This window comes from Ascaphus truei, chromosome 7 (assembly GCF_040206685.1).
Source record: "Ascaphus truei isolate aAscTru1 chromosome 7, aAscTru1.hap1, whole genome shotgun sequence".
In the NCBI taxonomy this organism is placed as follows: Eukaryota; Metazoa; Chordata; class Amphibia; order Anura; family Ascaphidae; genus Ascaphus; species Ascaphus truei.
In genome coordinates, this window is record NC_134489.1 from 111,393,051 (window position 1) to 111,407,860 (window position 14,810).

The 14,810-nt window shown below is 49.6% G+C and overlaps 1 protein-coding gene across 2 annotated transcripts in view; it reads right to left on the reverse strand.

Moving 5' to 3' along the window:
* Positions 1–14,810, reverse strand: part of SLC12A8 (solute carrier family 12 member 8) — a 114,525-nt gene that overhangs the window by 6,120 nt on the left and 93,595 nt on the right. For both annotated transcript variants that reach the window (XM_075609903.1, XM_075609902.1), the window contains exons 10-13: positions 10,402–11,062; positions 8,231–8,328; positions 7,803–7,920; positions 6,933–6,993 (exon numbers count right to left, since the gene is read on the reverse strand). In XM_075609903.1, the coding sequence (XP_075466018.1) occupies positions 6,933–6,993; positions 7,803–7,920; positions 8,231–8,328; positions 10,402–11,062 (938 nt within the window). The remainder of the gene's footprint in view (positions 1–6,932; positions 6,994–7,802; positions 7,921–8,230; positions 8,329–10,401; positions 11,063–14,810) is intronic.

Sequence of the window (14,810 nt, forward strand, 5' to 3'; positions counted from 1 at the left end):
GAGGCGCTGCCGGGAGAATGTCAGAGGCTCTGCCGGGAAAATGTCAGAGGCGCTGCTGGGAGAATTTCGGAGGCGCTGCTGGGAGAATGTCAGAGGCGCTGCCGGGAGAAAGTCAGAGGCGCTGCCGGGAGAATGTCAGAGGCGCTGCTGGGAGAATGTCGGAGGCGCTGCCGGGAGAATCTCAGAGGCGCTGCCGGGAGAATGTCAGAGGCGCTGCCGGGAGAATGTCAGAGGCGCTGCTGGGAGAATGTCAGAGGCGCTGCTGGGAGAATGTCAGAGGCGCTGCCGGGAGAATGTCAGAGGCGCTGCTGGGAGAATGTCAGAGGCGCTGCCGGGAGAATGTCAGAGGCGCTGCTGGGAGAATGTCAGAGGCGCTGCCGGGAGAATGTCAGAGGCGCTGCTGGGAGAATCTCAGAGGCGCTGCCGGGAGAATGTCAGAGGCGCTGCTGGGAGAATGTCGGAGGCGCTGCTGGGAGAATCTCAGAGGCGCTGCTGGGAGAATGTCGGAGGCGCTGCCGGGAGAATGTCAGAGGCGCTGCTGGGAGAATGTCAGAGGCGCTGCCGGGAGAATGTCAGAGGCGCTGCCGGGAGAATGTCAGAGGGAATCCTTACAAACGCTAAACTCTTTTATCTGAGTCTTTTCAGAGCTCAGGATTTAAATTCCTTCCACCCACACAGAGAAGAACATGCTTTGCCCTCATTTCATGCCACATTTCTTGGTGGGTACAGGAGGGGAGAGGCAGAATCCTTAATACTGTAACAGTCCGTGAAGGTTTTAGAACACGGTTTGCCGTTACGCACAGCTCGGACACGCAGATTAGGCTGCGGCCACGCTGCCACTGAGCGCGCTCATGCTTGAGAGCTGTGACGTCACCAACTCTCCAAGCATGAGTGTTCGGCTGTCCTGCAATAATTTGAGAGCAGGATTGGGGGAGCGTGGCTATTAAGAGTGGGGCGTGTCATTGGCTGGATTGGGGCTGTGTGTGTGTGTGTGTGTTTGTGTGTGTGTCCTTCCATTCTCTCCCTCTCCCCTTCCCTCCATTCTCTCCCTCTCCCCTTCCCTCCATTCTCTCCTTCCCCCCTTGTCTCCATTCTCTCCTTCCCCCCTTGCCTCCATTCTCTCCTTCCCCCCTTGCCTCCATTCTCTCCTTCCCCCCTTGCCTCAATTCTCTCCTTACCCCCATTCTCTCCCTCCCCTCTTCCCCCCTTCCCCCCTCTCCCTCCCCTTCCCTCCTCTCTTCCCACCTCTCTCCCTCCCCCTTCCCACCTCTCTTCCTCCCCCCTTCCCTCTTCTTTCCCACCGCTTATCTGATACTGTCTCTCGCTCTCCATTTTGTCAGTCTCTCTCTCCCCATTTTGTGTCTGTCTCTCTCTCCCCATTCTGTGTCTGTGTCTCTCTCCCCATTCTGTGTCAGTCTCTCTCTCTATTCTGTGTCTGTATCTGTCTCTCTCCCCATTCTGTGTCTATGTCTCTCTCCCTATTCTGTCTGTCTCTCTCCCTATTCTGAGTCTGTCTCTCGCCCCATTATGTGTCTGTGTCTCTCTCCCTATTCTGAGTCTGTCTCTCGCCCCATTATGTGTCTGTGTCTCTCTCCCTATTCTGTCTGTCTCTCTCCCTATTCTGAGTCTGTCTCTCTCCCTATTCTGTCTGTCTCTCTCTCTATTCTGTCTGTCTCTCTCCCTATTCTGTCTGTCTCTCACCCCATTCTGTGTCTGTCTCTCACCCCATTCTGTGTCTCTTTCCCCATTCTGTATCTGTCTCTCTCCCCATTATGTGTCTGTGTCTCTCTCCCCATTCTGTGTCTGTGTCTCTCTCCCTATTCTGAGTCTGTCTCTCTCCCTATTCTGTCTGTCTGTCTCTCTATTCTGTCTATCTCTCTCCCTATTCTGTCTGTCTCTCACCCCATTCTGTGTCTGTCTCTCACCCCATTCTGTGTCTCTTTCCCCATTCTGTATCTGTCTCTCTCCCTATTCTGTGTCTGTCTCTCTCCCCATTCTGTGTCTATGTCTCTCTCCCCATTCTGTATCTGTCTCTCTCCCCATTCTGTGTCTATGTCTCTCTCCCTATTCTGTCTGTCTCTCTCCCTATTCTGAGTCTGTATCTCTCCCTATTCTGTCTGTCTCTCTCTCTATTCTGTCTGTCTCTCTCCCTATTCTGTCTGTCTCTCACCCCATTCTGTGTCTGTCTTTCACTCCATTCTGTGTCTCTTTCCCCATTCTGTATCTGTCTCTCTCCCCATTATGTGTCTGTGTCTCTCTCCCTATTCTGTGTCTGTCTCTCTCCCTATTCTGTGTCTGTCTCTCTCCCTATTCTGTGTCTGTCTCTCTCCCTATTCTGTGTCTGTCTCTCTCCCTATTCTGTTTGTCTCTCACCCCATTTTGTGTCTGTCTCTCACCCCATTCTGTGTCTGTGTCTGTCTCTCCCCATTCTGTCTCTCTCTCCCCATTCTGTGTCTGTCTCTCTTCCCATTCTGTCTCTCACTCCCCATTCTGCGTGTCTCTCTCTCTCCCCATTCTGTGTCTCTCTCTCCCCATTCAGTGTCTGCATCTCTCTAACCATTCTGTGTCTCTCTCCCCATTCTGTGTGTCTCTCTCCACATTCTGTGCGTCTCTCTCCACATTCTGTGCGTCTCTCTCCCCGTTCTGTGCGTCTCTCTTCCCATTCTGTGCGTCTCTCTCCCCATTCTGTGCGTCTCTCTCCCCATTCTGTCTCTCTCTATTCTGTATCTGTCTCTCTCCGCATTCTGTCTCTCTCTGCATTCTGTGTCTGTGTCTCTCTCTCCCCATTCTGTCTGTGTCTCTCTCCCCATTCTGTGTCTGTGTCTCTCTCCCTATTCGGTGTCTGTCTCTCTCTCTCTCCCCACTCTGTTGGTGTTTCTCTCCCTATTCTGTGCCTGTCTCTCACCCCATTCTGTGTCTGTCTCTCACCCCATTATGTGTCTGTGTCTCTCTCTCCCCACTCTGTCTGTGTCTCTCTCTCCCCATTCTGTCTGTGTTTCTCTCCCCATTCTGTCTGTGACTCTCACCCTATTCTGTCTGTCTCTCTCCCTATTCTGTGTCTGTCTCTCTCTCCCCATTCTGTGTCTGTGTCTGTCTCTCTCTCCCCATTCTGTGTCTGCGTCACTCTCTCCCCATTCTGTGTCTGTCTCTCTCTCCGCATTCTGTGTCTGTCTCTCTCTCTCTCCCCATTCTGTGTCTGTGTCTGTCTCTCTCTCCCCATTCTGTGTCTGTGTCTCTCTCCCCATTCTGTGTCAGTCTCTCTCCCCATTCTGTGTCTGTGTCTGTGTATCTCTCCCCATTCTGTGTCTGTGTCTCTCTCCCCATTCTGTGTCTGTCTCTCTCTCCCCATTCTGTGCGTCTCTCTCTCCCCATTCTGTGCGTCTCTCTCCCCATTCTGTCTCTCTCTCCCCATTCTGTCTCTCTCTCCCCATTCTGTCTCTCTCTCCCCATTCTGTCTCTCTCTCCCCATTCTGTCTCTCTCTCTCCCCATTCTGTCTCTCTCTCCCCATTCTGTCTCTCTCTCCCCATTCTGTGTCTGTCTCTCTCTCCTCATTCTGTGTCTGCGTCACTCTCTCCCCATTCTGTGTCTGTGTCTCTCTCTCCCCATTCTGTGTCTGTGTCTATCTCTCTCTCTATTCTGTGTCTGTCTCTCTCCCTATTCTGTGTCTGTCTCTCTCCCCATTCTGTGTCTGTCTCTCTCCCCATTCTGTGTCTGTGTCTCTCTCTCCCCATTCTGTGTCTGTGTCTATCTCTCTCTCTATTCTGTGTCTGTCTCTCTCCCTATTCTGTGTCTGTCTCTCTCCCCATTCTGTGTCTGTGTCTATCTCTCTCTCTATTCTGTGTCTGTCTCTCTCCCTATTCTGTGTCTGTCTCTCTCTCCGCATTCTGTGTCTGTCTCTCTCTCTCTCCCCATTCTGTGTCTGTGTCTGTCTCTCTCTCCCCATTCTGTGTCTGTGTCTCTCTCCCCATTCTGTGTCAGTCTCTCTCCCCATTCTGTGTCTGTGTCTGTGTATCTCTCCCCATTCTGTGTCTGTGTCTCTCTCCCCATTCTGTGTCTGTCTCTCTCTCCCCATTCTGTGCGTCTCTCTCTCCCCATTCTGTGCGTCTCTCTCCCCATTCTGTCTCTCTCTCCCCATTCTGTCTCTCTCTCCCCATTCTGTCTCTCTCTCCCCATTCTGTCTCTCTCTCCCCATTCTGTCTCTCTCTCCCCATTCTGTCTCTCTCTCTCCCCATTCTGTCTCTCTCTCCCCATTCTGTCTCTCTCTCCCCATTCTGTGTCTGTCTCTCTCTCCTCATTCTGTGTCTGCGTCACTCTCTCCCCATTCTGTGTCTGTGTCTCTCTCTCCCCATTCTGTGTCTGTGTCTATCTCTCTCTCTATTCTGTGTCTGTCTCTCTCCCTATTCTGTGTCTGTCTCTCTCCCCATTCTGTGTCTGTCTCTCTCCCCATTCTGTGTCTGTGTCTCTCTCTCCCCATTCTGTGTCTGTGTCTATCTCTCTCTCTATTCTGTGTCTGTCTCTCTCCCTATTCTGTGTCTGTCTCTCTCCCTATTCTGTGCATTGTATTGTATTGTATGTCTTTATTTATATAGCGCCAAAAGTGTGCTGAGCGCTTCACAAAGAATACAGTACAGTGAATTATAATTATACAATAAGTGCAGCAAAATCAGACAACAGGAAAGGAAATCCCTTCCCCCGAAGAGCTTACAATCTAAGAGGTTTGATGGGGAACTTACAGAGACAGCAAGTGAGGGAGTAAGTGCTGTAGATGGCAGTGCTTGGTCACAATGGGTGGTAGGAGTGACTGAGTGTGGGGCAGTAGCCGTGAGTGCAGGCTGTTGGGAGGCTTGATTTGTGGGGTGAGATTTAAGGTGGGGTGGAAGAGGAGAGGAGGAACTTCATTCCCGGTACATTGTGACGTCAGACGCCGACTTCAGTCAAACCGCGCGAGAACACCAGCGGCCGCTTGTGGGGACCGCAAGCGGATGACAGAGACGGACTAAACGCGCACCGGACAGCACATCGCTGTAAAGATACCCTTACGTGCCCCGAGTGGTAGTACAAAGTGTGAGTACGCCCTCAGGGGGGCATTTAATATATTTGCATGTATTTAAGGTGTTTTGTAATTTACCACACCATCCGCCCCTTCTTGTTTTCCCTCCCTACCCTGCTTCTACCCTATCTACTCAAGCTTGGCTACCTGGCAGCTCACTACTTCAAGCAACTGCCGTCACCATTGTGTCAGTCCATGACACACTCCCTCATCTCTCGTGTACCTGAGATTTAAGGTAGGTCAGTATTAATGAAAAGGTTAACACCATTTACAGGGGAAGAGGTGGCAGGGAGGCGTGAGTGAGATCAGGTGTGTGTGTCTGGCTTCAGGCTTAGGGGAGATCCCCAGCAGGGGGAAGGAGTAGATAGAGGGTGTGAATAGAGGATTTGTGTGGGGTGTTTTTTTTATTGAGGGGTAAAGAAGTTGATGAAAGAAAGGTGTACAAATAATGGTGCAGTTGGGAGTGGGGATGTTGGAGAGAACAGCGACATTCACAAAGGAGCGAGGAAACAGTAAACAGAAAAAGCAATAGGGAGGGCATAGTGAGATGCAGGAGGAGAGACTTCCCAGGTAATGGAGGATACAAGTGTACAAATAATCACAGATGTTAAAAGTTAATGTCTCACAGTGGCAAAGTTGTAATGCAGAGTCCAGATCTTCCTCCAATCTCAACTCCAAAATTAACTCTTGTAGACACTTTAGATGTGACGCTTTTGATATTACACTGCCATATGGCTGTGTCTGTCTCTCTGTCCTCATTCTGTGTCTGTCTCTCTGTCCTCATTCTGTGTCTGTCTCTCTGTCCTCATTCTGTGTCTGTCTCTCTGTCCTCATTCTGTGTCTGTCTCTCTGTCCTCATTCTGTGTCTGTCTCTCTGTCCTCATTCTCTGTCTGTGTCTCTCTCCCCGTTCTGTGCGTCTCTCTCCCTATTCTGTGTGTCTCTCTCCCCATTCTGTCTCTCTCTATTCTGTATCTGTCTCTCTCCGCATTCTGTCTCTCTCCCCATTCTGTGTCTGTGTCTCTCTCTCCCCATTCTGTCTGTGTCTCTCTCCCCATTCTGTGTCTGTGTCTCTCTCCCCATTCTGTGTCTGTCTCTCTCCCCATTCTGTGTCTGTCTCTCTCTCTCCCCATTCTGTGTCTGTCTCTCTCTCCCCCCATTCTGTGTCTGTCTCTCTCTCTCTCTCTCTCTCCCTATTCTGTGTGTCTCTCTCCCCATTCTGTCTCTCTCTATTCTATATCTGTCTCTCTCCGCATTCTGTCTCTCTCTGCATTCTGTGTCTGTGTCTCTCTCTCCCCATTCTGTGTCTGTGTCTCTCTCCTCATTCTGTGTCTCTCTCCGCATTCTGTCTCTGTGTCTCTCTCTCCACATTCTGTGTGTGTCTCTCTCTACGCATTCTGTGTCTCTCTCTCTCCCCATTCTGTGTCTGTGTCTCTCTCCCCATTCTGTGTCTGTCTCTCTCTCTCCCCATTCTGTGTCTGTCTCTCTCTCTCCCCATTCTGTGTCTGTGTCTCTCTCCCCATTCTGTGTCTGTCTCTCTCTCTCCCCATTCTGCGTCTGTCTCTCTCTCTCTCCCCATTCTGCGTCTGTCTCTCTCTCTCCCCATGCTGTATCTGTGTTTCTCTCTCCCCATTCTGTGTCTTCCCCTCTCTCCCCATTGGTTATTGAAGGGTCATGTGACTCTACTGTACGCTTGGAAATCAAATGTCCATGTCCCTCCAAGCACTGAGCTTTGGAGAGCGTGCGTGTGCGTACACGAGCACCTGAGCTCCGCTTGCGCGTGGCTGTACTTATTGGGAATCACTGAAGTGATCTCTCCAAGCACAAAGCGAGCTCAGCAGCAGCGCAGACGCAGGGCGGACTCCCCACAGTCTGATACCAACCTGCAAACTGTGGCAGCTGATTCACGGATCCAGGTAAAGAAGCAGAAGTTCGCTGCTGCCCCTGAGAAGAAGAACAAGTTTAAACATCAAGGAATAGTATCATCTTTCTTCATTTATGCCATAAACCATTAAAAAAAATATATATCTTTTTTAAATAAAGAGCCGTCACACAAACTCAGGCGGAGGTAACCATCCTCCCAGAGCGAATGTGCCGAAACGCACACAGTTTACCCCTTCCCTGCTGGCAACCCCCCGTCTTGCAAGTTATTAGTAAGCTCTGGGGTCCGCCACGAGTCCCTTTCCCAGTAAATCTGTCACTAGAAGAGCAGATGAGAGGAACACGACTAGTATTTCATGTCACTGCTCGTACAGCGCCCGGCGTGCTCTCCGTTACAGGACAAAATAACCATTTGCTTTGGATTTGTGCACAATCTTCTTTTATTCATTTAGCTAGAGGCCTTTTACTGCACGGTCACTAGAAATATGAATATAAAAACGAATATTTAAGGGATAAACCGCATTCTGCAGCTTCATGTGATAGAGAAGATTAATTTGAGTCACAGGATGGTTTTAACAAAACAAAGATTATATTTTGACAGTACTGGGATAGAACAAGATGGATGCAACCAACAAGACTACTTCCAGGTCCGCAGTTAGGGAGCCATAGAATATTCTCAGTAGACCTGTCCCGTGACCATGTTTATTGTGAAGAACAGTTAATTATTTTAAATTTAAAAATATGTATTTCTGATAAAGGATGTGAGCCTGGGACTCAGCTTGCTGCAAATGGAGGTATGTAATGTCACAGGGACACTGGATAAAGCAATGATCAGGATAATGTGCTTCCTGTACTTCCCAGAGCGCACTTACCTGGAGGGAGCCCGGGGCTCACTCGGCCGATGTAGAAATACAGAATAACTGCTACACCGATATTTGCCAAGGCGTAAATCCACTGAATTACAAACATGATTACTAGAGAAAGGATCGCCTGTGAGGGAGAGGGAGAGGGAGAGAGAGGGAGAGAGGGAGAGAGAGAGAGAGAGAGAGAGAGAGAGAGAGAGAGAGAGAGAGAGAGAGAGAGAGAGAGGGAGGGAGGGAGGGAGGGAGAGGGAGAGGGAGAGAGAGAGAGAGAGAGAGAGAGAGAGAGAGAGAGAGAGAGAGAGAGAGAGAGAGAGAGAGAGAGAGAGAGGAGTTACATAGTGATCAGGCACCCTGGCAGTGTTAACAGTGAGAGTGTGAATCTCTCGCCTGTCCGCGAGTCCTCACGCATTACTCCTGTAATTGCACAGGATACTCACGCCCAGGAAGGATACCCAGTGATTGCAGAGTTTGGTGTAAAATGATGTTGAGAGAGACTGAATTTCGAACTCCGGGGCTTTGTGTTTCGTATCGCGATCTGCAGGACAATCAAAATGGCACAATCGTTATCACTCTTTCAGGACTCAATTCCCTTTTACACCAATGCAAGTCAAGTGAAGATGAACCCCATCTTCATCATTTTCTTCCCAAATCTCCATGAGAGGAGTGTTTACAAGTGATACTGTAACAAGCCCAGCAAAGTGATGCTAGAATAGGCAGAGTGAGCAGGTAACATTGTACCAGTACTGATGCTAGAATAGGCAGAGGGAGCAGGTAACATTTTACCAGTAGTGATGCTAGAACAAGCAGAGTAAGCAGGTAACATTGTACTAGAACAAGCAGAGTGAGCAGGTAACATTCTACCAGTACTGATGCTAGAACAAGCAGAGTGAGCAGGTAACATTGTACCAGTACTGATGCTAGAATAGGCAGAGGGAGCAGGTAACATTGTACCAGCACTGATGCTAGAACAGGCAGAGTAAGCAGGTAACATTGTAACAGTAGTGATGTTTGAACAAGCAGAGTGAGCAGGTAATGTAACAGCACTGATGCTAGAACAAGCAGAGTGAGCAGGTAACATTGTACCAGTACTGATGCTAGAACAAGCAGAGTGAGCAGGTAACATTGTACCAGTACTGATGCTAGAACAAGCAGAGTGAGCAGGTAACATTGTACCAGTACTGATGCTAGAACAAGCAGAGTGAGCAGGTAACATTGTACCAGTACTGATGCTAGAATAGGCAGAGTGAGCAGGTAACATTGTACCAGCACTGATGCTAGAACAGGCAGAGTAAGCAGGTAACATTGTAACAGTAGTGATGTTTGAACAAGCAGAGTGAGCAGGTAACATTGTACCAGTACTGATGCTAGAACAAGCAGAGTGAGCAGGTAACATTGTACCAGTACTGATGCTAGAACAAGCAGAGTGAGCAGGTAACATTGTACCAGTACTGATGCTAGAACAAGCAGAGTGAGCAGGTAACATTGTACCAGTACTGATGCTAGAACAAGCAGAGTGAGCAGGTAACATTGTACCAGTACTGATGCTAGAACAAGCAGAGTGAGCAGGTAACATTGTACCAGTACTGATGCTAGAACAAGCAGAGTGAGCAGGTAACATTGTACCAGTACTGATGCTAGAACAAGCAGAGTGAGCAGGTAACATTGTACCAGTACTGATGCTAGAACAAGCAGAGTGAGCAGGTAACATTGTACCAGTACTGATGCTAGAACAAGCAGAGTGAGCAGGTAACATTGTACCAGTACTGATGCTAGAACAAGCAGAGTGAGCAGGTAACATTGTACCAGTACTGATGCTAGAATAGGCAGAGTGAGCAGGTAACATTGTACCAGTACTGATGCTAGAATAGACAGAGTGAGCAGGTAACATTGAACCAGTAGTGATGCTAGAACAAGCAGAGTAAGCAGGTAACATTGTAACAGTACTGATGCTAGAACAGGCAGAGGGAGCAGGTAACATTGTACCAGTACTGATGCTAGAACAAGCAGAGTGTGCAGGTAACATTGTACCAGTACTGATGCTAGAACAAGCAGAGTAAGCAGGTAACATTGTACCAGTACTGATGCTAGAACAGGCAGAGGGAGCAGGTAACATTGTACCAGTACTGATGCTAGAACAAGCAGAGTAAGCAGGTAACATTGTAACAGTACTGATGCTAGAACAAGCAGAGTAAGCAGGTAACATTGTACCAGTAGTGATACTAGAACAAGCAGAGTAAGCAGTTAACATTGTACCAGTAGTGATGCTAGAACAAGCAGAGTGAGCAGGTAACATTGTACCAGTACTGATGCTAGAACAAGCAGAGTAAGCAGGTAACATTGTACCAGTAGTGATACTAGAACAGGCAGAGTTAGCAGGTAACATTGTACCAGTACTGATGCTAGAACAAGCAGAGTAAGCAGGTAACATTGTACCAGTACTGATGCTAGAACAAGCAGAGTAAGCAGGTAACATTGTACCAGTAGTGATACTAGAACAAGCAGAGTAAGCAGGTAACATTGTACCAGTAGTGATACTAGAACAGGCAGAGTTAGCAGGTAACATTGTACCAGTAGTGATACTAGAACACACTCTATGTCACAGACTTACCTCCTTTCTCCTCTGCTCCTGGCTGCTGTTGTCGTCCTGTGAAAATATGGTCACCATCTTCTGTTCCTTCTGAGTCACCTTTCTCTTCCGTGTCTGTGGCCTCAGGCACATGTTGGCTTGTTCCATCCTGACAGTTGAGTTTCACAGACTTTTGGGCTTCATCCTCAGCCAACTCTGCAGTCAACATGCTGCTCTCTTGTGCGTAATCACTATTGTGCTGGAGGTCCAGTTGGAAGCTGTCCTCCAGTGTCTCCTTGGCAAGCTTCCGTGAGTTCCTCAGCTTCTTGACCTTATTCGGGTCTCTCTCTCGCGTCTTCTTGCTGTCAATGGCTTCCATGTAACCCGGTTTGAAGAGCTGGTCCATGTCCTTTGTGAATTCGAGTAAGGTCCCGTTGGAACCATAACTGGAGCATTTATCAAGGATCAGCGGCTGAGTAGAGCTCACTACCTTGGGGGTTACTCGCCCGCCCTTTTTGTGGCTGTGCTGCATGTAATAGCTCATGGTCACTGAGAAGTAGGAGTAATCCACCGCGCTGTATGTGAGCATGAAGTTTATACTGACGATTGGAGCCAGAATGTTCACCTGGCCAATGAAGACAAAGGCCATAGTGAGGAGACTCGTCAAGCAGATAGCAGCCACTGGGGTCTTATTAGGACCTCTCTAATGGGGAACAACCGAGAAGAAAGATGTCATGTTACACACCAGACTGATCCACCACAAACAGTTAACTTCATGCAAGGTGGTGGTTAACAAAGCTCTTCCCAGCTGCAAAACTGGGCAAAACCAGCGCCAATGTATTGTACCCAATTTATCAACAGGGAACAGCTCCCGTTGCTTTCAATAAGATTCCATTCCTTTGATAAATATGGTGCTGTTTCTTGCACTGATTTTGCCCCAGTTTTGCATTCACAAGATGTTACTAAATAACCCCCGTAGCATGTGCCACGCGTGGATCAGAGATGGGAGACACGGATTTGCTCAGGTCGTGTTTATACCGTCAGCAATGTCACAGAACTGGGAAATGTCTCCGTGTATCATCGCATCCCCCCGAACGCCACAGCTTCTGGGATAACAACCTACGGCCAACGACAACGTCCGTGCCAGCGAACCAATCAGTGACCCTGACACGGCAGGAGGGACATTTTTATGTAGTGACACATTGTAACAATGATGGCGTTTCAGAGTTTCACTTCTGCTAGACGTGTAAGGGTCACCCTGTGTCTGATCGATGCGGTTATACACCTGTTCCCTGTGTCTGAGCGATGCGGTTATACACCTGTTCCCTGTGTCTGAGCGATGCGGTTATACACCTGTTCCCTGTGTCTGAGCGATGCGGTTATACACCTGTTCCCTGTGTCTGAGCGATGCGGTTGTACACCTGTTCCCTGTGTCTGAGCGATGCGGTTATACACCTGTTCCCTGTGTCTAATCGATGCAGTTATACACCTGTTCCCTGTGTCTGAGCGATGCGGTTGTACACCTGTTCCCTGTGTCTGAGCGATGCGGTTATACACCTGTTCTGTGTCTGAGCGATGCGGTTATACACCTGTTCCCTGTGTCTGAGCGATGCGGTTATACACCTGTTCCCTGTGTCTGAGCGATGCGGTTATACACCTGTTCCCTGTGTCTGAGCGATGCGGTTATACACCTGTTCCCTGTGTCTGAGCGATGCGGTTGTACACCTGTTCCCTGTGTCTGAGCGATGCGGTTATACACCTGTTCCCTGTGTCTGAGCGATGCGGTTGTACACCTGTTCCCTGTGTCTGATTTATGCGGTTGTACACCTGTTCCCTGTGTCTGAGCGATGCGGTTGTACACCTGTTCCCTGTGTCTGAGCGATGCGGTTATACACCTGTTCCCTGTGTCTGAGCGATGCGGTTATACACCTGTTCCCTGTGTCTGAGCGATGCGGTTGTACACCTGTTCCCTGTGTCTGAGCGATGCGGTTATACACCTGTTCCCTGTGTCTGAGCGATGCGGTTATACACCTGTTCCCTGTGTCTGAGCGATGCGGTTATACACCTGTTCCCTGTGTCTGAGCGATGCGGTTATACACCTGTTCCCTGTGTCTGAGCGATGCGGTTATACACCTGTTCCCTGTGTCTGAGCGATGCGGTTATACACCTGTTCCCTGTGTCTGAGCGATGCGGTTATACACCTGTTCCGTGTCTGATTGATGCGGTTATACACCTGTTCCCTGTGTCTGAGCGATGCGGTTATACACCTGTTCCTGAGCGATGCGGTTATACAAATGTTCCCTGTGTCTGAGCGATGCGGTTGTACACCTGTTCCCTGTGTTTGAGCGATGCGGTTGTACACTTGTTCCCTGTATCTGAGCGATGCGGTTGTACACCTGTTCCCTGTGTCTGAGCGATGCGGTTGTACACCTGTTCCCTGTGTCTGAGCGATGCGGTTGTACACCTGTTCCCTGTGTCTGAGCGATGCGGTTATACACCTGTTCCCTGTGTCTGAGCGATGCGGTTATACACCTGTTCCCTGTGTCTGATCGATGCGGTTATACACCTGTTCCCTGTGTCTGATTGATGCGGTTATACACCTGTTCCCTGTGTCTGATCGATGCGGTTATACACCTGTTCCCTGTGTCTGAGCGATGCGGTTGTACACCTGTTCCCTGTGTCTGAGCGATGCGGTTGTATTCCTGTTCCCTGTGTCTGAGCGATGCGGTTGTACACCTGTTCCCTGTGTCTGAGCGATGCGGTTATACACCTGTTCCCTGTGTCTGAGCGATGCGGTTGTACACCTGTTCCCTGTGTCTGAGCGATGCGGTTGTACACCTGTTCCCTGTGTCTGAGCGATGCGGTTATACACCTGTTCCCTGTGTCTGATTGATGCGGTTATACACCTGTTCCCTGTGTCTGAGCAATGCGGTTGTACACCTGTTCCCTGTGTCTGAGTGATGCGGTTATACACCTGTTCCGTGTCTGATTGATGCGGTTATACACCTGTTCCGTGTCTGAGCGATGCGGTTATACACCTGTTCCTGAGCGATGCGGTTATACACCTGTTCCCTGTGTCTGATCGATGCGGTTATACACCTGTTCCCTGTGTCTGAGCGAAGCGGTTGTACACCTGTTCCCTGTGTCTGAGCAATGCGGTTGTACACCTGTTCCCTGTGTCTGAGCGATGCGGTTGTACACCTGTTCCCTGTGTCTGAGCGATGCGGTTATACACCTGTTCCCTGTGTCTGTGCGATGCGGTTGTACACCTCTTCCCTGTGTCTGTGCGATGCGGTTGTACACCTGTTCCCTGTGTCTGAGCAATGCGGTTGTACACCTGTTCCCTGTGTCTGAGCAATGCGGTTGTACACCTGTTCCCTGTGTCTGAGCGATGCGGTTATACACCTGTTCCCTGTGTCTGAGCGATGCGGTTGTACAACCGTTCCCTGTGTCTGAGCGATGCGGTTGTACACCTGTTCCCTGTGTCTGAGCGATGCGGTTGTACACCTGTTCCCTGTGTCTGAGCGATGCGGTTATACACCTATTCCCTGTGTCTGATCGATGCGGTTATACACCTGTTCCGTGTCTGAGCGATGCGGTTATACACCTGTTCCCTGTGTCTGATCGATGCGGTTATACACCTGTTCCCTGTGTCTGATCGATGCGGTTATACACCTGTTAACTGTATCTGAGCGATGCGGTTGTACACCTGTTCCCTGTGTCTGAGCGATGCGGTTATACACCTGTTCCCTGTGTCTGAGCGATGCGGTTGTACACCTGTTCCCTGTATCTGAGCGATGCGGTTATACACCTGTTAACTGTATCTGAGCGATGCGGTTGTACACCTGTTCCCTGTGTCTGAGCGATGCGGTTATACACCTATTCCCTGTGTCTGATCGATGCGGTTATACACCTGTTCCGTGTCTGAGCGATGCGGTTATACACCTGTTCCCTGTGTCTGATCGATGCGGTTATACACCTGTTCCCTGTGTCTGATCGATGCGGTTATACACCTGTTAACTGTATCTGAGCGATGCGGTTGTACACCTGTTCCCTGTGTCTGAGCGATGCGGTTGTACACCTGTTCCCTGTATCTGAGCGATGCGGTTATACACCTGTTAACTGTATCTGAGCGATGCGGTTGTACACCTGTTCCCTGTGTCTGAGCGATGCGGTTGTATACCTGTTCCCTGTGTCTGAGCGATGCGGTTATACACCTGTTCCCTGTGTCTGAGCGATGCGGTTATACACCTGTTCCCTGTGTCTGAGCGATGCGGTTATACACCTGTTCCCTGTGTCTGATCGATGCGGTTGAACACCTGTTCCCTGTGTCTGAGCGATGCGGTTATACACCTGTTCCCTGTGTCTGAGCGATGCGGTTATACACTTGTTCCCTGTGTCTGAGCGAAGCGGTTGTATACCTGTTACCTGTGTCTGAGCGATGTGGTTAT